This window comes from Lontra canadensis, unplaced genomic scaffold, assembly GCF_010015895.1.
Source record: "Lontra canadensis isolate GAN:19392208 unplaced genomic scaffold, GSC_riverotter_1.0 scaffold106, whole genome shotgun sequence".
NCBI classification, from domain to species: domain Eukaryota; kingdom Metazoa; phylum Chordata; class Mammalia; order Carnivora; family Mustelidae; genus Lontra; species Lontra canadensis.
This window is the reverse complement of record NW_022631100.1, coordinates 5,377,983-5,399,512: the sequence shown is the minus strand read 5'-3', so window position 1 is coordinate 5,399,512 and position 21,530 is coordinate 5,377,983. Positions and strand designations below refer to the sequence as shown.

The 21,530-nt window shown below is 43.9% G+C and overlaps 1 protein-coding gene across 1 annotated transcript; it reads right to left on the bottom strand.

Moving 5' to 3' along the window:
• Positions 1 to 6,771: 6,771 nt before the first annotated feature.
• Positions 6,772 to 7,641, bottom strand: LOC116855785 (transcription factor BTF3). Its single transcript, XM_032838798.1, has one exon. It carries the CDS (start codon positions 7,537 to 7,539, stop codon positions 7,051 to 7,053), a length of 489 nt encoding a protein of 162 aa, XP_032694689.1. The 5' UTR covers positions 7,540 to 7,641; the 3' UTR covers positions 6,772 to 7,050.
• Between the last annotated feature and the right edge of the window lie 13,889 nt (positions 7,642 to 21,530).

The following is a 21,530-nucleotide window of genomic DNA, read 5'->3' as shown; positions in this document are numbered from 1 at the left end:
CAGGTATGCCACAGCTCAGGCTGGAATAGGCTTTCCTGTGGTTGACAATCCTAAGTAAAATAACCTCCTTCTAATCATTATCTGTTCTATCTGTTGAACTCATCAAATATCTTCAAATGTTTTATTATTCTTATTTTCCATATTCTAAAGGCAACCTGACACTTGTTCTTCCCCCATTTTAAGCATCCAGACTGGTTCCTCCAATCTGGGCAGGTTTGAGCCACCATCTTGCTGAGGCTGTGGGAAGCTCCATGAATCATGGAGATTGGGAGGGAAGTTAAAACTGGAAGAGAGCCTGTACCCCTGGAGCTGATAATACATTATGTGTTAATTAAAAAAAAAAAAAAAAAAAAAGGAAAAGAAAACTGGAAGAGAAGCTGGGGAGCCTCGATAGCTCAGTTGGTTAAGCATCTGCCTTTGGTTCAGGTCATGACCCTGGGATCCTGGGATCAAGCCCTGCATCAGGTTCCCTGCTCCATGGGGAGTCTGCTTGTCTGTCCCTCTCCCTTTACTCTCCCCACCGACCCCAAACATGCTCTCTCTCTCTCACTCAAATAAATAAATAAAATGTTAAAAGAAAGAAAAGACTGGAAGAGAAGCAAGTGAGTAGTCTAGGCCTAGGGAACACCCAGAAGTCATCGACCAACCTAGACCCCAACATTAGAAGCCAGGCAAAACAGGCGGGGAGCTAACGATGACCAAATACACCAAGGCCAGAGGGCAGAAATGCAAGGAGGCGCCAGAGCTGAAACGGGCAATTCATCTCTCCTCTGCTGGTTTCCACAGCCACAGTTCTCTAGACCAATAAGGCAACAGAAAGGCAATGCAAGTCCTACATGCAATTTAAAATTTTCCAGTAGCCACCTTTTTAAAAAGTAAGAAGAAAAAGGTGAATTAAAATTTAGTAATATATTCTCTGTAATCAAATATACCCAAATACCCTAATACCCAAAATAATGTCATTTCAAAATGTACCTCAGTATTTTTTAAAAACTGATTCATGTGACTTTTTACATACTAAGTCTTCAAAATCTGGCATATATTTTATTTTTTCAATTTTTACTTATTTTTTTTATTTCTTTTCAGTGTTCCAGAATTCATTGTTTATGCACCACACCCAGTGCTCCAGGCAATACGTGCCCTCCACAGTACCCACCACCAGGCTCACCCAACCTCCCACCCCCTGCCCCTCTAAAACCCTCAGATTGCATATATTTTACACTTATGGCAAGTCTCTCTTTGGACCGGCTACATTTCAAGAGCTCAGTAGCCACATGTGGCCAATGGCTGCTATGCCGGACAGCACACATCCAGACCCTCTGCCCCGAGTGGGGTCCCGGAACCAGCACCATCAGCCTCCTCTGGGAGCTTGTGAGAACCGCTGAATCTTGGGCAGTTCCATGGAACTAGAATGTGAATTCTAACCAGATCTTCAGGTGATAGGCACTTTCGAGTTCAAGAAATGCTACTGCAGGCAAAGGCAGCAGTCCTTTAAAGAAAATGGCATGTGGTGAGAGCTTCCCGAGGTATCAGCATCACCACAGAAGTGGCAGAGGGGGGTGCAAAATTTCCTCACTCCTCTGGTTGGTGGCTCAGACAAAAATAACTAACTAGCATCACAGTTGACTAATGAATTGCTCCAAGTGCAACGGTCTGAAGACTCTTCTCACTGTCTCTTCAGCAGCTGAAGCCCATGGTGTCCAGTAACCTGGGCTCAGCTTCATAAAAGGCTTAAACACCCTAGCTCTTTGAGCAAGGTAGAAAGGATGGACAGAGTCAGAGGGAATATGTAGAAAAGAATCACTGTCACCTCCAAAATAACCTCTCCGTGGCCTGCCATGGCAGCTAAAATCCTTACCATTTGAATTAGACCTTTGGACTGCGGCCTTCCCTTGGGAAGCCCGAGAAAACCTGCAAAGCTCATCTTTGGGAAGGAGTACCCCCACAGAGGTCTACCTACACCATAGTGAGAATCAGCTTGCAACACACAGGCAGGAGGAGAGGAGCAGGAAGCCGATCCTTGGACAGGAAGAGGAAAAGTTCTGAGGTATTAAATGTGCAACTACTGACCCCAAGGGAGGACGGAGGGCACGTAAAGGGACAACAGTGAGTCATCAGAAGCAAAGCCCACAAACCTTCACCTTGCTTCAGTTTGCTTCATTGTGAACCACCCACATGATTGCCATGAAGAAATCTGTGTTAATCCCCTCAGTTCAGAGGTCACTGGGCAAGCAGAGAAGCTTCTAGTCCCTCAGGAGCAAGAGGTGGTGGGGTTGGGGGAGACACGATGTTGAGGAGGGGAGGGGGCGTTCAGTACGTGTGTGTGGAATCCAGTGATAATGCTGGCTCCGGGCCCCAGAGATGGAGACAGACACAGACACAGAAAGGGATCTAGTGAACACAGAGCAGAAAGAGTCAGGCAAGGCCACAAAGAAGACATGACGTGGGTGTGTGAGTGTCCTGCAGGCGTGGCAGCAGCAGGAATCACGCTCCTGCTATATTTGGAGGAGGAGGGGAAGGCGGTGGGGACCCACAGCCAGGCGGGCACAGGAAGGCGGGTTGCCCTTCAGGCCCTTGGCCATCGTTAAAGGTGAGTACCCGGGAAGGGCAACAACGTAAGACTTCCCCTAGCACACATTTGTTAGCAGTGAGTGGGAGGAGAATCAAACAAACACCCCTGCGAGTAAATCAGTCACTGTTTGAGCAGGTGCCCTTTTCCGAATGAAATTGCGTGTGTTATTTTTAATATCTCTTGTCCATCTGCTCTGGTTGTTTCCTCTGGCCCAAATTGGAAGGCTCCGCGCATTACCTGGATGGAGATTTGACCATGCAGTCACCTTCGCAGAGCTGCAGGGACGTGCTTGGCTTCTCTAATACACAAACCCCAGGAAGTATAAATAGAAATGTTGCCTTTATTTGTAGACTTAATGCTTATGGGGAAGCTGGCTCAGAGGCATAAAAGCTTACCTCTTCCAATTCACTGAACTTTGGGCCCATAATTCTTGCAGTTCAGAAAATTAAATAGAGGTCAGCAATTTATGTCCAAGGTACCAGAGGTGGAGAGCCAAGGCAGGGCCATTACACCCGGCAAATGTGCTTCTGCGCTTTCAATTTTCTCGTGTTGTTTCTGCCGGGGTCTCCCACAACCAAACTGCTGCTGGCTTATGGATTGAAAAACCTCAGAGTGAGAGGCAGCTTTTCTTCAGCACCTCTGCCAAATGTCAGGGCTGGTTGAGAGCCCGGGAAGGCCTCGGCCGGGACGTCTCTGGGGAGCCCAGGTCCCGAGATACAGACGGGCCACCATTAGCATCGACTTCTGTCAGCGCCCAGATGCACCCGAGGGCCGGCTCAGGTCCAGTAGGAGTTCCCTAAAATACTCAAGACTACCCTCTCGGTTTTATACTTGTAGATTGTTTTTTATGACAGCCACACTCTAGTTGGAAATAATGGCCTGGGAATTAGTATAAAGAGAAACACCGACGCCTAAAACCTCTGATCGATGTCAGATATTGGTCAGTTGTTAGTGACCTTAGCACGTCCTTGTAAAGGAGCTCCCAGAAGAGCTAGAAAGGAAAGCTCCTTGGTCTCCCTGAGAAGGCAGAACAGTGACCGGTGTGCTTGAGAATATTGATTGGAACTCTAGATTTTGTAGGACAACTTGGGAAAGGCAAATACTACCTGAAGAGACATCCTTTGTGCCATATCCCCAGAACCTAGGACAGGTTCTCAGTAAATACTGATGGACTCCAAGACTACAATTCCAGGCTTACAGATGTCTTTACACCATGCTTATGAACATCTTAAACATCGTAATACCCAGACAGAGCCTTTTTTTAGATTCCATCCTCATTCAGAAAGTCATGCATCTGGCAGCCTTGGCCTTTGACACAATACACTGAAAACCAATGATGGTGAACCTTGAACTTCCCACAGGGTCAAGTTGGACTAACTTACATCAACAGTAATGCAGAGCTTCTGGAAGCAGGCAGGATCCAAGTTGGACCTGGTCTGCCTGCCTGCTGCTAGGAGCCATGTTGTTGCAAACACTCCTGTTTACATCAAAAGCGCTCCATATTTGCTTGGCAAATAATCTAATACAAATTAGAACATTCAGTTCCAGTTTGGCCTGGTAGCCTCATGTAGTCAGAGCTAAAACTTCAGTTGCCTTTTATGAACTACCGAAGTGGCCTAAGGTACTGGGCCTGATGAGGCTTTTATGTGGTCACAGAATTGATTCTCCCAGTTGGAAGCAAGAAGCAGAGATGCAAGAAACCGGAAAGACGAAAAGTAGGAAAAGAGCTTCCTTAGCCCAAGAAAGTTCTGGATTCCAGCTCTTAAGGCCCCGTTTCTTGCACCAGTCCAACCCCAGCATCTGAGAGAAGTCCATGAAATAAACACCCCTAATACAGACTCATGCGTTTTTCCATCTCTTAGAATTTACAAAGAAATTAAGACCCAGAGATTTGAAGTGACTTATCCAAGACCACAAAGCTATTTGGTAGAAGTTTTTGTTTCTCTGTCTCAGTCTCTTCCTACCACAGGACAATTTGAGGGGGAAAAGGAGACTCTCCTACAGCCCTCTAAAGATGTAGCTGGGTCTTACGCTTCATAGATCTCAGAACTGACTTGAGACAGAGTTCAATGTGTGAGGAAAGAGAAAGGTTTCGCTTCCTCCTTCGCTGTCGAAGTTACAATTCCTTGGTCTGGCCATGCTGAGTCACTGGCCATGCCAAATCATCTTGTCTCCCAGGACTGCGGGCAGTAGCGGGGACCTGGGGCCCACCGAGCAATGTTCTAAGAGTAGGTAACTCACCGGCCCCTGAGTTGGGCGGAACTGTGAGCCTCATTTTCTTGTGCAGTGCACGTGACATGACTACTTGCAAAAATGGAAGAGAGAAATTTCCAGAATGTGTGTGAAGTAATGTTGAGATTTTTAGCCAGTTCCTGTGCATCAAGCAATGGAATCTCTCCAGGCCATTGGTATTACTTCTCCTGGCATTAAAGAAGGGATGAGAGAAGAAAAACTCTAAAGAAATATGGCACAGATGGCAAAAATCAGAAAAAAAAAAGAAAGAAAGAAAAAGAAAACTTGGCCTCAAGAGAAAGTAACTAGCGACATGGATGTGAACATGATGATCAAAAAGGCAAGTGACTATCTTGCAGGGTTTAAAAAAAAAAAAAATTCTGGTGATGGATCACCATGCCGGCAAATGTTCCACGGTACTGAAAACAGAGCTAGCCACAAAATCATTCTTTCTCCAGGTTTTCTGTTTGCATTGGAGGATGCAACATCAAGGGCACATTTGGAGAAGATGTGTGCGGTGAGGGAAGGCAGAGCTCTAGCTCCTACAGCAGTTCTCCAGGCTGAGAGCTGCTCTCCTTCCCTCCTCCCAACACCAGCCCCCTCCACTCTCCCCAGGATGGAAGACAATGCCTGACATCTTGGGTAACTGACATCGCAGGCACTTCTAAGCACAGACCTGGGGGAGCTCAGCAGAGCAGATCCAGAGAGTCCACTGACTGCCTGCCTGCCCTTGTTTCGTGCAGGCTGGAAGGAGAGCCTCACAATGGGGTTTCACCCCCGGGGAGCTGTGTCCTGACACGTGGACGAAGCTGACTTCTGATCATTCTCAATGATCAGAGAGATCAGTCTCTGGCTCTTTCTTAGACTTTCAGGGGCAGTCTCAGAAGGAAAGGGGCCCCTGGCCCCACTCTCCCTTTTCCCACCTGATTTTCTCACCATAAACACAATCCATCAGATTAGCCTTCATCCCAACTCTAAATCACACACTAGGGAAAACTTAAACAAGTGTCTCTTTCTTTAATCCACTAGAGAAAACTTAAACATGTGTCTCTTTCTTTAATCCTCTGCAGCATGTCAACAAATATAGACAGAGTGCCTACTATGCGCAAACTTGCATGCTAGGTTCTCTTGGGGGCTATAAGAGATGCACAGCATGTGTCCGGCCCTCGAGGAACCCTCCTGTAAGCAGAATGAGTTCCTATAGCAGTAACTGAAGGCAGGGGACAGTTAACTGCAGGAGATCAGAAAGGATAGATCAAGGATGCCTTCCTGAGTACTTGAAGGATAAGGGAGGATGGGAGAAGGGCTTTCCAGGAAGCAGGCACAGCAGCAGACAGGTGCTGAGAGGTGGGAAAGCCTGGGGAAGCCCTGCCTGGCTAAGCATGGTAACATTGAAGAAGTTATGAGCTATCAACCAGAAAAGGTGGGTTAGGGCTAAAAGCAGGAGTCTCGAGTGTCAGAGACTGAGAAATCTGGACTGGAAGGAAGGGAAATGGGTGCTGTAGGCTAAGTCAAGTCAAGCAGATGAAACCAAGAAATAGCTGCATCCAAAGGTCCATTGGAACGGACAAATTGTTCATTTCAGTTTCACTCAGTGTTTGGAGCCACTGTGCCTCTGAAGGTACTGTAAATGGAAAGAAAACCACAGTCTGGGTCAGATAGATCTGTATTCAAGTAGTGATTCTACGATGATTTAGCTCTGGACCTTTGGGCTAGTCTTTGCAGCTGGGATGAACTAGCTCACCTCCTTAGGTAGAAGAAGCATCGTATGTCCTCTTTTTCCAAGTCAAATTGAATCTGCCTCTGGATCTGCACTAGCAGGAAAGAAATGTATTCCCTGCAATATTTGGGGGTGAGGGACGATCATGGAGAACATGGGAATGTTCAAGAATCTCCGAAGACTTGTGTGTCTAGAGAACATGGCGAAGGGCCTCTGGTCTTTAGTCTGTCTTGGGCACCCTGAGTTCTTTTTTTTTTTTTTTTTTTTTTTTCCTAGGCAAAGAACTTTATTAATCTTGTTTCAAACTTTATTCCCAGGCTTCTTCAGCTTAATTAGCTGCAAAGAATGAATTGTGTATAAGCAAAAACTGAAAAGAGCTGCAGTGTCCAAGGGGCTTGGGCTTAAAAATATTAGAGATCTAGATTTTATCAGATCCATGAACAAAATTTTAAAAAGCAGTCATAATATAAAATAGCAGCTCCCAGTAACTTCTTCAAGTTTTATCTTCTCCAGAAGTTGACCCAATTCAGTTTGCTTCATTCTTGGAAGCTTCATCAAAATTCTCCACAAGATCTGGAACTTCATCATCATCATCCTCTCCGGTAGCAAGTGGTGCTTTTCCATCCACAGATTGTTTGGGCAGAGCTTCAGCCAGTCTTCTTAAACTAGTCAGACTGTCTGCACCAAGTTGGTTTAAGATACTGGGTAGCATTTCTGTCAGCTGCTTTGTCTCAGCATGGCCTGTAATGGTGAAAGTGTTCGCTGCCAGCGATGCCTGAACTTTGGGGTTGTTAAAGTGGATCACTGTTCCTTGGTTTGTGAACATATTCACTTCTTCAATACCAGAGATATTATTTACCCCTAACTTCTTTAAGGAGAACTGAAGTTTTTTGTCATCTGCTGTAGCTGTTCTATGAACCACCTTCTTCTTTCGGCGAGCAGTTCCTTTCCCACCAATGCGCACTTGTGCTTGCAGTTTGGCGAGTTTCTCCTGGTTCATGATAGTTTCTTTCATCTTGTTGGAGCGGAAATGGGACCGCGCGGGGGACTAGGGTTGGCGCTCAGGGGGTCTCGGGCGGACCAGCTGAGATTAGGTGCACACACGCGGGGACGCAAGATGGCCGGCACCCTGAGTTCTTTAAGTCTGAGCCCTGAGGGTCCATTTGAAGGTGGAAGCCTCCATTTCCTCCATACCAAGCCTGTCACGATGATCTTTCATTATAGATCCCCAGACAGGGCAGTACAGGGTGACAGATGAGGTTTGCAGGAAGCAAGCCTTTCAGTACTAAAATCCAGAAAACTAGGATGAGTTGGGCACCCTGCCTGACACTCAGTGTCTAAACCAATGGGTGTTCACATGCTGACCCACAAGAGCCCTCGTCCACCCAGAGCTCTGTCAGGGCGCATGACCCTATCATCTCTCAAACCCAGTCCTGCTTCTTTAAACCAAAGCCTCAACCTGAGTGAGGCATTTCTTCTGAATACTTGTCAGCTTCTTTTTTGGCTTCAAAACAAAAAAAGTCATCAATTCCAGAAGCATGGGAGTTCAGAAGCCTGAATACATAGGCCTGATGATTCTATCCCTAGGTAAGAGGAGGAAGGTGTGGGGATAAAAGCAAAGGAACAAATTACTCATTTGTTCTTCAAAGGGATTAGTCCATCATCCGGCCAAAAATAACACGCGGAGCATATACTCTGTGCCAGGCATTGGGCTGGATGCTTGGCATATGGTGGGGCAGAGACACACAAGAGCCCTCCCCTCACTGAACTTGCATTTTATCGTTATTCTGAAACAAGAAGCAGGAATAAATACCTCAAAAAATTATCTAGCAGCACACTTGATCTAGATAAGCCTTATCCCCAAAGTGGTTATTCTGGTACCTATAGCATCCAGTTGTCACTAGGGCACCAAATGCGACAGATAATGCATGGGAAGTGCTCACCACGGACCTGCCTGGCAGGACACTGCTCAGGAGAGGTGCAGTGGCGGGCTGGGCCGCCTCAACTTGCTACCTGGAGCTACAAACTGCTTCTCTTTGATTCTTCCTTCACTTTCTGCTACAGCCTTGCTGCATTTCTGAAGTCTTTAGATTATGAGCTCCATGGCCAGATTCTCTTTCAGGTTACGTCTGATAATTTCCAATTCAAATGAGGAGACGCTAGGGCTAAGATATGTAACGTGTTTAGGTCGCATAGTTAGGCAGAAAGTGAGCATTCGAACCAACATCTTCCAGCTCCAAACCTGTGCTCACGCACCATGTCCCGCTGTCCTCCTGGCAGCTCCTCAGAAGACCTCTTCCCTCAGTCCCCTGGTCTGGAGCTCTCCTGTTAGAGGTTGGGGTGACAGCAGCAGAGGCTGGGGATCAAAGGGAGGGTGACTGTATTAGTCAGGGGATGGTCACTGCTGCAACAGAGACCCCCCAAAATCTCTGTATCATAACTCAGTAGAAGTTTATTTCTCCTAGAGTCTCTCTGATAAGGATTCATACAATCAGTCAGAGCTTTCTCTGAATCTTCTAGGGCTTCTTTGTCTGCTGCATGCAACCTACTGATGGGAAAAGAAAAAGGGCCCAAAGGATTATACTGGGGATTCTTAATGGGCTAAGTTCAGAAGTGGACCCACATTCTATTGACCAAATCTCAGTCACATGGCCACACCTAACAGCAAGGGATGCTGGGAAATGTAGTGAAGGTGTGCATCCCTGAGGAAAAGGCAATGGGGTTTAGTGAACATCCAGAAGTCCTTGCCAGGGTGAGCCATTGGATTTTAATGGCAGCAATGTCCTAGAGACTATCAGCTCTTGGAACACTCCATCCACAAAATGGAAGTCTCCAGAGACAGGTTCCTTTGCAGGATTGCTGTGAGGACTAGAGATGCACGCAGAGCTCCCGGGCCACAGCTGCTGAAGAGACACAGCAAGGTGGGGTGACACTGATATGACCTCAAGCTCCTATTACCAGTTCCAGGTCACTGGCCAAGTCTGATGTTCTTTGTGTGCATGGAACTACTTCTCAAAAGTATGGATGTTGGTAGCCCATTTCTGCTCATGAGAATAATAAGGAAGGTTATTTGAAACGAGTGATGTCTCAAAATCCCAAGATAAATGGGCACGATTTGCATTCAGAGAAAGGGATTGTGAACACACAACAAACATATTGTTGGGAGAAGAGCAGAGGAGTACTAAGTGAGTGCCTAGAGAGAGACCATACTTCCCTTCCAGTAGCTGCCTGGGTGGACCCTCAGTGGGCCTCTACCACGTGACCTATTTCTGGAAAACTGCCAAGAGCTAGGATTTTTGAAATTTTAATGTTATTTTAAAGATTAAGGCAGTGGTTCTCAAACCTGACTATATATCAGGATCACTTGAGGAAATTTTCAAAAATACAGAAGGAAGAAGTCCCCAAAATCTGAATTGCTTTAAGTTTCCCAGATTCTGAGGCAGTCAGATTGGCAGTGTTCCATTAACCTCATTACTATATTTGAATAGTACGTTACTATCTTTGAATAATATCCTAATGTATTCAAAGAAATCCTGAACATCTTTTTAACATACCTATTTATCTACTTTATAATTTGTTAAATAAAGCAGACCACCACCCTCCTGTATAATACTTTTCTGAGTTTTGAACTATACAAGCAAAGGCACTATAATGTTAAGTACAGACACTTTACATTTGACAGATAAATGCTTGAATGCAGACATGGGGCGGGACAGAACCAAAACAGTTCTACTAGGTTGAGCAATTAACATTCACTCACTCAGCCAATGAGCTGACAAATTATTGAGCCATTTGCCAGGTACTGTGCTAGGTTCTAAGAATATAAACACGAATAGGAAATAGTTCTTATATTTCAAGAACACAAAGAAAAATAAAAAAGCAATGCCCAGGCTTGCTTCCTATAAGTAACCAGCACAATGGCTCCTGAAATTGTAAGCTTGTAACATTTTATTGGGAGCAAATACAGTTCCATAAGAAAGGACCATAGTTCTGCTCTCTTAACCACATTTCACTCCCCTGGAGTTATTTTGTTTATTCCACAGTGAATAGCCTCATTATTCACTGCAAAGAATATAATATAATGCCATATCAAAGGCCACCTCCTCCAGGAAGCCTCTCCCGATCACCAGAGCCAAAACTAATAGTTTCCTATGCGTTTTACTTACTTTGGGTCACACCTTATCCTTGCATACATATTTTAATGTGATGACATTGTAATGTTGACTTGTTATGCTGTTTTCTTTAAAATATTTTCAGGGAAAAAAATCCACTAAGTATGCTAGGCATACAGTTCTCTTTCCCCGGACCTGAGTACCAACACATGAGATGCCTGCACACCCAGCCAACACATGTTCTGCGCCATATTGCAAATGCTGGCCACAGGGAAAGGGTGCTACCATGCTACCTTGAACTTAGCGCCTCCTGCAGGGATCTGGCTTTGCCAACATATCCTTCATCTCTGCCACTTGTTTTATGTTTATAGATCAACAGTTTTGACACATAATGACTGAGAAAATGTCTGCAAACTATAGCACCGGAACAAAGTACACAAAGAGTAACATGATGTATGTTGAAAGGTAAATTTGGGGGCAGCTTGAGAACTCTCCAGGGAAATGGCCATGGATAAGAAAACAGGGTCAAAGTCAGAAGACAATTAAAGATTCATGGGAGTTATTTGACATAATGAGGGGCCTAAAACATCCCTGTTGTCTGAGAGGGCTGCCAGAAAATTCATGAATGGATCCAAAGGAACGCTGCAGATCACAACTTCAGAGAATTGGGAGGCGAGAGAGGAGCCACTTGCCAATGGACAAAAGGGAGAATGGGATTCCACAGAATGGTGCTATAAATCACCCATATAGCTCTGACTCCGTTGGAGCTCCTGTTTCCAAGAGGGCATGGACCCTGTCAAAACAGGATAGGCAGGATTATCTTACTTTTCCTACAGAACTGTAAACTCTCTCAACACAAGATTCTATGGCTCATTCATACTTGACTTCCTAGGGAATCTACAATGGAGTCATGCCATGAAAATGAATGAATGAATGAATTTCTCAATGAAACTGTACACTCACTTTCTCGGACATATCACTCAGAAAAACAAGCAACACCTCACAAGTTCTGAGCACAGGTCATTTTTGTCAGCAATTTTCTAAGTGTCAAGACGTCCTTGAAGGAGACCTGTCAGACAAAGAATGTTGAGCTGGTGATGAATTAGGCTCAGGATGGAGCCAGAGGCTCAAGCTCTTCACAGTCTGACCTTCAGGGAGCAGAGAGAACCTGATAGTCTCTCGGTTCCCATTTAGGCCTCACATTCAGTTTAATGAATAAGAAGAATTAGGGGAAATGTAGGGCTCCTCCCAGTCAGAGAACAGACTGTTCTGGAAGTTCTGAGGAGATGGTGGGGGTCAGGGTGGGGGAAGGAGGTGGGAGTTGCTGCCAGTTAATACACATCAGATGGGTTGAGACTTCACAAAAAGACATTAGGTCTCACCAACCCATTCCACAGCTCCGCAAGCAAGAAATCGTGTGTAATTGGTTTAGATGAGGTGTCTTGGAAAACCAGGCTGGAGAGTCAGGCATGCTACCCACGGAGAAGTAAGCACACACACACAGATGGTTACATCCTGAAGTCATGCACATCCAGGGTGTCGTGGAAATTCATCATGATGGCAAGGGATTCTTCATGTCAAGGCAGGACGTTGCTGTATTTGCTCCTAAGAGGCTGCCTCCCCATGCTCACATTTGCTCTCCCTAGTCTAGGGGCAAGGCTGATGTGAGACAGGAGACATCCTGTACCAAGAAACCCGGAGAAGAGATTCAAAAACTCTTCCTTCCTCACCTGGGCAACATAGGGGAGTTACAAAGAAAGCACCACACCACAGGACCCCTGACAGGGCGTTTTCCCCACCTTCCAAGAGGAAGGAAGCAGAGGAATGGTGGTGAGTCTAGTCTGGTCCAGGTTTCTTATGTTTGATTTTCCTCTCACAGAGAAACAGAGCAGAGGAGAGAGACCAACACGGGCCATCTTTGCTGGAAACTGTGTGATTTTAGTAGGGTATAAAGTGATAGAGTGAAATGTTATTACTATAACAACTGACATCACAACTGCTCTTTGGAGAGCAACTATCTTTACTCAGTAAATACCCTGATAAGCAGCTTAGGACAGAGAGTGAGACATTGAGCAAAATAAATAGATAGATGGCTTTTGTACATGAGATGAAAGGAATTTGGTTTCCGGCTGAAAGATGGAAGGGTGGAAGGAAATATGGCACAGAATGAGCCTCCGTCTGTACTTGGAATGACAGTGTTTGTGAAGCCCCTGAGTGGCCGAGCACCCAGAGACATTTTTAACAGTGAGGACAGATTCCAGTTCAATTTCAAGTTTGTACTGCTACAATTTAAAGTCCTCTTTTTATATTCCCAGACTCCTTATTAAAATCAACTAATCACAAAAATTGCTTTGATAAGTAGAAACTACGACATTGAAGAGGAGGCTTACGTTTCATATCTAGGTTGACATTTTGTGAATTGAATTTTGTGTTTAGGTTGATATTACGTGAAACAGTAACAGCATAAAGGGGACAATGAGACGACCCATAAATGGAGGAAGCAAGAGTTTAGAGCCAGTGCTAAAGAGGAGAGAGTAATTCCCATAGAAATTCACAGTAATCCTGGGAAAGCTTTGACCTTACATGATATGTGAAATTGGAGATTTGATCCAATCTCATCTAGATCTCAAGAAGAGAGGACCCAGCTGACATCAAGGTTACAGACTAATAACAAAAGTCTGCACAGGCTGGGGTTTTCTTGTTCAAGTCTACTCACCATTGTGTAAACTCTAGGTCTCACCTTCACTTCCATCAAGGTCTCTCCAAATCTTTCTAGAATTTCGTCAGGTGCATGTTGCCCACGTATGTAAGAATAAGGACTATCTGCCTTCCCTCAGGGACCCTCACTTCTTCTCCTTCCCTGTTTGTCCTGTGGGAGTACCTTTCCACTGGCTGCTGGCCTACATCTTACTACAGGTGTTGCTTCCAGTTGCCATCCACCCCTCCCCTGACTAAGCTGCACTCCAGTGAAGTCAATCATCTCTCCAAATTGTGGCGATCTCACATGTTTTGATTATCTATTTCTGTGTAATGAGCCACCCCAAAACTTAGTAGCTCAAAAAAATAACAGCATATTATTTCTCATGATCCTGTGTATTGATTGTTTCTTCTGCTTCACTTGGTGGGGGGGCACTAGGATAACCGGGTGATCAAAAATGGCTTCATTCCCAATGGGTGGATATTAATGCTGGATGTAGGCTGGGAGCCTAGTTAGGACTATGGACTGGGGGCTTTTGTTTCCCTCCAATTTGTCTCACCACATGGTTTCTTGGGATTGCTCATGGTATGGTGGCTGAGTTCCAAGAAAGGGGATAGAAAAAGCTAAAGATCTTTGAAGGTCTGGCCTCATAGCACCATCTCTGTCACATCCTATTGGTAAAATCCAAGAGGAGGGAAAATATGCTCCACTTCTTGTTGGGAAGAATAGAATGGCAAAGGGAAGGAAGAAAGTTGTAGTCACCTTTAATCTACCACTCCCCCCCCTACACTTGCACTTGCTCTCTCTCTCTCTCTCTCTTTCTCTCTCTCTCTCTCTCTCTCTCTCTCACACACACACACACACACACACACACACACACACTCCTTATATTAAATCCCAGAGTACCCTCTACTTCCATCCTCATGCAGAGTCTGTATGAGAACCCCTTGGTCTATTCTATTGGCAGCTCCCTAATCCTTAGAAACAGGTCCAAGAGAGTCTGGTAACAGGACCAGTTTTCTGAATTAATCGTTCCCCAACAAGCAGTCTCCTCCCCAAACTCCCTTGCCTTTCAGTCACTCACCCTTCCTCCTATCGTGGGGCTGGTGTGTTCTTTTGAAGCTTTCATTTCATTGGCTTACTCAAAAAACTAAGTTCACCTTAATCAGAAAAATATGAATGTGCCATCTCTGATAAGAGGCTAACTGTGAAATGTCTCTACTACTTATCCAGCATTGGCATGGAGATGACAAGATCTTCAAAGTGTCATGATAGCTGTAAATTACTGGAAGTTCCCCAGCTGCAACTCAGTGCAGCAATTCTGCTCTCTGAAAGCCGCTGCCCCCTCCTGCCCTGGGTAGGATTTGTGTGACATTTCTCCAGGAAGCTCCCAATTGACTTAATGCCTTAGGAGAGGGGAAAACAATCTTAACTTGATGATGGCAAAGGCCTCCAGGATCTTGTAGGTCCTCTTTAGCATATGAAAGTTCTTTTGAAAGCCTCCCTTTCCCCCCACCACCCCCAATTCCCAAGTGTATAATCAGCCACACCTCACAAGCCAGTGTAACCCCTCTTTCTGCCCACCGGTGTTGTTGCCGTCCTTCAATAAAACCACCTTTTTGCACCAAAGACATCTCAAGAATTCTTTCTTGGTGGCAACTCCCAACTTCACTCCACCAAACCTCGCCTATGTTCTGAAACTACATCAAGCCTGCCTTTCCCTCCCACTGTCCCATTCTCACCACCATTGAATCTATATTTCCTTCTGACTTCCTTGATTGATATTCTCAAGGGAATTCCAGATCTTCTGAAATCTGCTTTCTCAAATTTCATTTCTTTATTGCTCTGCAATTCTAGCACTTATCAATCTGTGGCCCCTTCCCTTGACAGGGGCTGACCACCCTTCAATCCTTAAATGCTTTCTTCGTGTTCACAAGTCCTGAAGGCCCCTGACTTCCTCATTTCCTGTGGCAAATCGTTCTGAGGTGACCTGACCAGTTAATGTGATTTCCTTATGTGCCTCACTCACAGACCTACAGAGAAGTGAAGCCTCTGGCTCAGCCAGGCTTCCAGTCATCTGTTTCAAATTGCATCGGTCCCCATATTAGTCACAGGCTTCGGTTTCACAGCCTGGGATGAGCCATCTAGGGAGACTGGCTTCCCCGCCTTCCCCAACACCTCCAGCCTGAGAGGAGCTGTCATGGATATCCCTTCACATTGATAGTTTTCTTTTTAATATTTATAAACAAGAAAGTATTTTTCTCTCCCCCACTTGAAATGTATATATTCATTCATTAAAAGGCATTGACATTGCTGAGGTAATGGCCTGCCGGCAGATTTACAACAGGAACTATCTCACTGCCTGCAGGCCTGTGCGTTTTAATATAATTAAAAGGCTTCTGTTTGGAATCTTAGCTAATTAATATTCATGCTTTCCTCCTTCCACCTGCCATTCCCAATTTGCTGTCTTTTAGGAGATTGATCGTGGCCCAATTAATCCCACCACCAGTCAAAGCAAGCAGGCAGGAGAAGAAAGGAAAAAAATGTCATTGCAGTGTTGGCTTCTTAATGAGAAAAAAGCATTTTAATTAATGGAAATAGTCTCTTGGTTTAGGAGGAAAGTTGAGGAAGAGTCTCTACAAACCTGGGAATTTGGTAGGAATGGAAGAGTTGATCAGGGATTGTAGATAAAGTGCTCACGCTGGAGTGAGTTCAATTTATTATTCTTTTTTTTTTTTTTGACAGAGAGAAATCACAACTAGGCAGAGAAGCAGGCAGAGAGAGAGGAGGAAGCAGGCTCCCCACGGAGCAGAGAGCCTGATGCGGGGCTCGATCCCAGGATCCTGGGATCATGACCTGAGCCGAAGGCAGAGGCTTTAACCCACTGAGCCACCCAGGCGCCCCTCAATTTATTATTCTTTAAGAGCTTTCACAAGTTTCCTGTGCCAGAAATCACAGAACAGAAACTTGAAGAAGCAGGTAATGGATTTTTTCCTTTTTCTTCCTTCCTTCCTTCCTTTCTTTCTTTCTCTCTTCCTTTCTTTCTCTCTTCCTTTCTTTCTTTCTTAAAGATTTTATGTATTTATTTGACAGAGAGATAGAGACAGTGAGAGAGGGAACATGAGCAGGGGGCATGGGAAAGGGAGAAGCAGGCTTCTTGGGGGGCTCAGTCCCAGGACCCTGGGATCATGACCTGAGGCAAAGGCAGATGCTTAACAACAGACTCACCCAGGAGCCCCAGATTTTTTTTTTTCCTTAAGTAAAATGAAGTGAAAATGGTGATGAAAGTTGTCACTATTAAGTACCTGAGAAAACCATACACACAAATAAAAGTGGTTCACTTTCTAGGACCTTTGAGAGCCAATCAGATTCCTACACATAGTCACATGATCACTTGCTTTTCTTTGCTTCTGCCAGCCTTTAACACCAAAGCTTACAAATGGAAACTGTTTTGCCTTTAAAAAAAAAAAAATAGGGGCACCTGGGTGGCTCTGTCAGTTAAGCACTAACTCTTGATCTCAGCTCAGGTCTTGATCTAAGGGTCATGAGTTCAAGCCCTGTATTGGGCTCCATGCTGGATGTGGAGCCTGCTTAAAAAAAAAAAAAAAAAAAGACTAGAGAAGGGGCCATGAAAAGTGATGAGGATAAGGGTATTAATGATTAAACTTTCCTCAGATCCCCGAAAGCAGACAGAGGGGAAAAATAAGCTTTCTCTACTTGACTTCAAAGCATGGACGTGGGAATCTTGGCAGCATTGTGAGGATACGTTCAATAGCCATGGACCCAGAGCTTGAGGGACACATGAAGAAAGAGATGGCTCTAGGGCTCTGCCTACCCCACACAGTCACTCTTCCCAGTCCTGAGCGCCTCAAGCGCATGTGCTCTAGTGAAGAGAGTGAGCCCAAGGAAAAGTCTTTCAAGAAGAGTGCCTCACACTCAAGCTGGCTGACATTGGCCAGTGGCTTCCCCATATGAGTCTCAACCATAAAATGGGACAATGATGTCACTTTCAGAGGACTGTTGTGAGGACTTAGTGAGAAAAAGGCTTGAAAGTGCCCTGTGTGAGGCTCAGTAAAGAGTCATTCTGGGGGCGCCTGGGTGGCTCAGTGGGTTAAAGCCTCTGCCTTCGGCTCAGGTCATGGTCCCGGGGTCCTGGGATTGAGCCCCGTGCCGGGCTCTCTGCTCAGCAGGGAGCCTGCTTCCCTTTCTCTCTCTCTGCCTGCCTCTCTGCCTACTTGTGATCTCTGTCTGTCAAATAAATAAATAAAATCTTAAATTAAAAAAAAGCCATTCCGGTTGTGTATCTATTCTGGAACAAAGTGCTGAAGTGACAGCTACTCCATGTTAGCGTGAAGACCACTTTCCCAGAAGGAATGAAGGAAGATAGGGCGAAGAGGAACACATTCTCTTGGCCACACAAATGTTTAACAAGTGCCAAAAGCCACAGTGGAGTTCATCACATTGAAGCCGGTCTCATCGGTACACTGGGCATTAAGAACGGAACAAAGAGAGGTTAGGGAAACAAGACAAAAATAAACCAAAAGCACTGGGTTTATGCAACAGGTACATGTAGTCTGTACTCTTGATGAGTCACCAGTCTGAGAAATCTGTTCAGGTGCAGCAGGAGATCCACGAACAGGCTACAGCTCAATTTTCCTTCCATCACAGTTGCTCCCATAGTGAGCTTGTGGCTTTTTACCTTTTCAAAAAAATGTCTGAGCAATCACATCCTTCTGGATGAGATCACGTAGGGACTTATTGCTGACCCATCCAACCAGAATGCCCTCTTACAGTTCCCAGCTATCAAAATCCCACTCATGCTTCAGGGCAGCTCAAGTGTCCCCTCCTCTGAAAAGCCATCCTCATTAACCTAGTCAGAACTAATCATCTCTCCGGTGCCTGGGTGGCTCACTCAGTTGGTTAAGCAACGGCCTTCAGCTCAGGTCATGATCCCGGAGTCCTGGGATCGAGTCCCACGTCGGGCTCCCAGCTCCATGGGGAGTCTGCTTCTCCCTCTGACCTTCTACCCTCTGGTGCTGTCTCCCACTGTCTCTCTTTCAAATAAATAAATAAAATCTTAAAAAAAAAAAGAACTAATCACCTATTACTTGGGATCCCCAAAGAATATTCCTGCTCCATTCACATTTGCCACTAAAGTCTATCTCAATTAATGATGAGGATGCTTGCTAACAGTCATTGAAGACATTCCAAGTATCAAACACTGTGCTCAGTGTTTTATGAGCACTAGCTCTGTTAATCTTTAAAGGTGTATTTTTTTTATTCTCCCCATTTTATTGATGAGGAAACCAAAGTTTAGTGAATATCACGACTACCTTGCCCCTGGTCACAGAGCTGCTGAAACAAGATTAGGACCCAGGCAGTCAGACTCCAAAGACCCCAGGTTCTTATTCATGGTTGTCTCTTTAGCAATGCTTAATATACATTAAGAGCTCAACAAAGATTCGCACACAGAGTAAGGGTCATTTTGATGGGATATGGAAGCACAACCAATCCAGGAGGCCAGTCTGAAATGGGCAAAACCTACTACAGACATGCGTCAGAGGAAGAAGCTTTCTGCAGTCTGTCATCATTGCCACCATATTCCCACAGAGCCTTCTCTTTGGTCCTAGCCACACCTAAGACTTTATACAAAGTCCAAACATGCCTTGAAATAGATTGAAACCGGGAAGGAGGCTGTGAAAAAACAAGTTTATACATCTTTTTTCAGTCTTATATTTTATCCAAATGTTATTTTTGGCAGTGAAACAGAGGTTGAGCCTAAATGACTGGAAGCTTGAGGGGGTTTCCCTACTGAGGTTTTGACTTATGCCAAATCCGTAAGGTGAAGACAAAGACTCCAGAGGCTGATCCGGGTTAAGGTAGAAGGATCAAGGCATATCTTGTGGTTTAAGACAGTCATCCATAAAACTGTGGTAATAAACCTTTCTTGCCCATTCATGTGGAGATCCACATGTGTGAGAGCCCTTGGTGCAAGTATGCCATGCTTGTTGGAGAGAGTTGTTAACAGCTGTGTCTCCTCCCAGATGTGCTCATTTCGGTTGCCTGTCTTTAACTGAGCTTTGGGAAGATGCTTGAAATGCACCATCTTCTTCCTCCTATGCTGCCAGCAGGAAGTGGACAGCTATATATCAGAAAATACAGTATGCAAATGAGAAGGGAGTAATGTAAAGGTTTCTATAGATCTTTCAGGGAAGAACTATGAGAGGCAAAATAGCTCATAGAGTTCACCTTTCTCATTTTGGAGATGAGAAAATTGAGGTCAGAGTTAGGGAGTTCGTGGAATGAGGGATTGGCCAACTGGACCAACATAACATGGCAGATTCACAGAAGAGGCAGGATGGGAACTCAGCTCTTCCAGCTTCTACTGATATATTGCTGTGATTTCTTTTCTCAAAACGTGGGTTGTGTTTTCTATTTCAATAAGTGTTTCATTCAGTAAGAAGTTAAGGGGGAGAACTTGTGAGGTTAAGAGAGAAAAGGTATATCTTCCCTTTGAAACAGATGAAGAACCAGGGAAACACTTTGTTGCTGGTAGTAAAAAAAAAAAAAAATGGGGGGTAAGAAGAAATTTCATTTGAAAATTTAGAAAAATATGAGCAAATAATGATTTATCCAACAGGCTAAAGAATATGAGGAAAAAATAAGTAAGATCATTCACAATTCATGGAAGGATCCTCTCATGCTTAAATTTTGAAATTGCAAAAGTTCCTTAGCCTCCTGAGAAAGATCTGGTGATACTGAGTTGCTCTTATTCATTTGTACAGAGACTGAAATGTCAAGGTTCCATTATGTTTTAATAGGGTTTTTAAAACTATTTTGACCAATTTTACTGAAGAATTTCCATAAACTAAAATGCCCATTTTAAGTGTATAGTTTAATGAGTTTGACAAATATAAATATGAGTGTGTGCATTTATATATATATATATATATATATATATATATATATCAGTATAATAAGCACTATAATAAAAACATAGACTATTTCCATTTCCCTAACAATATCCTGCATATTCCTTTGTAGCCTTTATATTCCAGTCCTCTGCTCCTTGTTCCATCCAACCAATGACCTATTTTCTACTCCTTTATATTGGTTTTATCTATTCTTCAACTTCTTTTGAATGGAATGATAGCATAAGGACTATTTTATATCTGCCTTCTTTCACTTAACATGTTTTTGAGATTCCTCTATGTTATTGCACATATTAGTAGTAGTTCATTCCTTTTTTGTTGCGAGTGGTGTTCACTGTATGGACATATCACAGTTTATCACCCAATGATAGATTATTCCCAGTTTGAGACTTACAATTTGAGACTTATGATTTGGGTTGCTATGAACATTCATGTGCCCCTCTTCATGTGGACATTTTTTCTTTTCTCTTGAAATGGGATGATTGAGTCATATGATAAGCATATGTTAAACTTCACAAGAAATTGCCAAATTGTTTTCCAAATTGTTTGTAACATTTTGCATTCCCATCAACAATGTATGAAAGCTCTAGTTGCTCTACAGTCTCCCCAACACTTAATGTGGTCATTTTTTACAATTTCAGTCCTAGAAGAGTTGTAGTGTTATGCCATTGTGGTTTTAATCAGTTTTCTTGATGAGAAATAATATTGAGTATATTTTCTTGTGATATTGGCCATGTATGTATCTTCTCTTGCAAAGTGATACAGAATATTTTGCTTCTTTCAACTGAGCCATCTTTATTCTTCCTATTAAGTTATAAGTGTTCTTTATATATCCTGGATACAAGTCCTTTCCTGATATAGATACTGTGAGCATTTGCTTCCAATCTGTGGCTTTTATTTTACTTTTACCTTTTAAAGAAAAGATTTAAATTTTAATTTTTTTTTATTTTAAATGTTCATAATTTATGTTTTATGCTTTATATGTCAAAAAGTTATCTCAAGGTCATGGAGATGTTTCTCCTATTTTTCTCTGGAGGTTTTAAGTTTTATCTCTTAATATCAAGGTCTATGATCCATTTCAAGTACATTAATGTTTATTATATAAAGTATATATGCAGAAAAAGCATTTGACAAAATACAACATCCGTTCCTGATTAAAACTCTTCAGAGTATAGGGATAGAGGGAACATTCCTCAATATCATAAAAACTATCTATGAAAAGCCACAGTGAATATCATTATCAATGGGGAAAACCTGAAAGTTT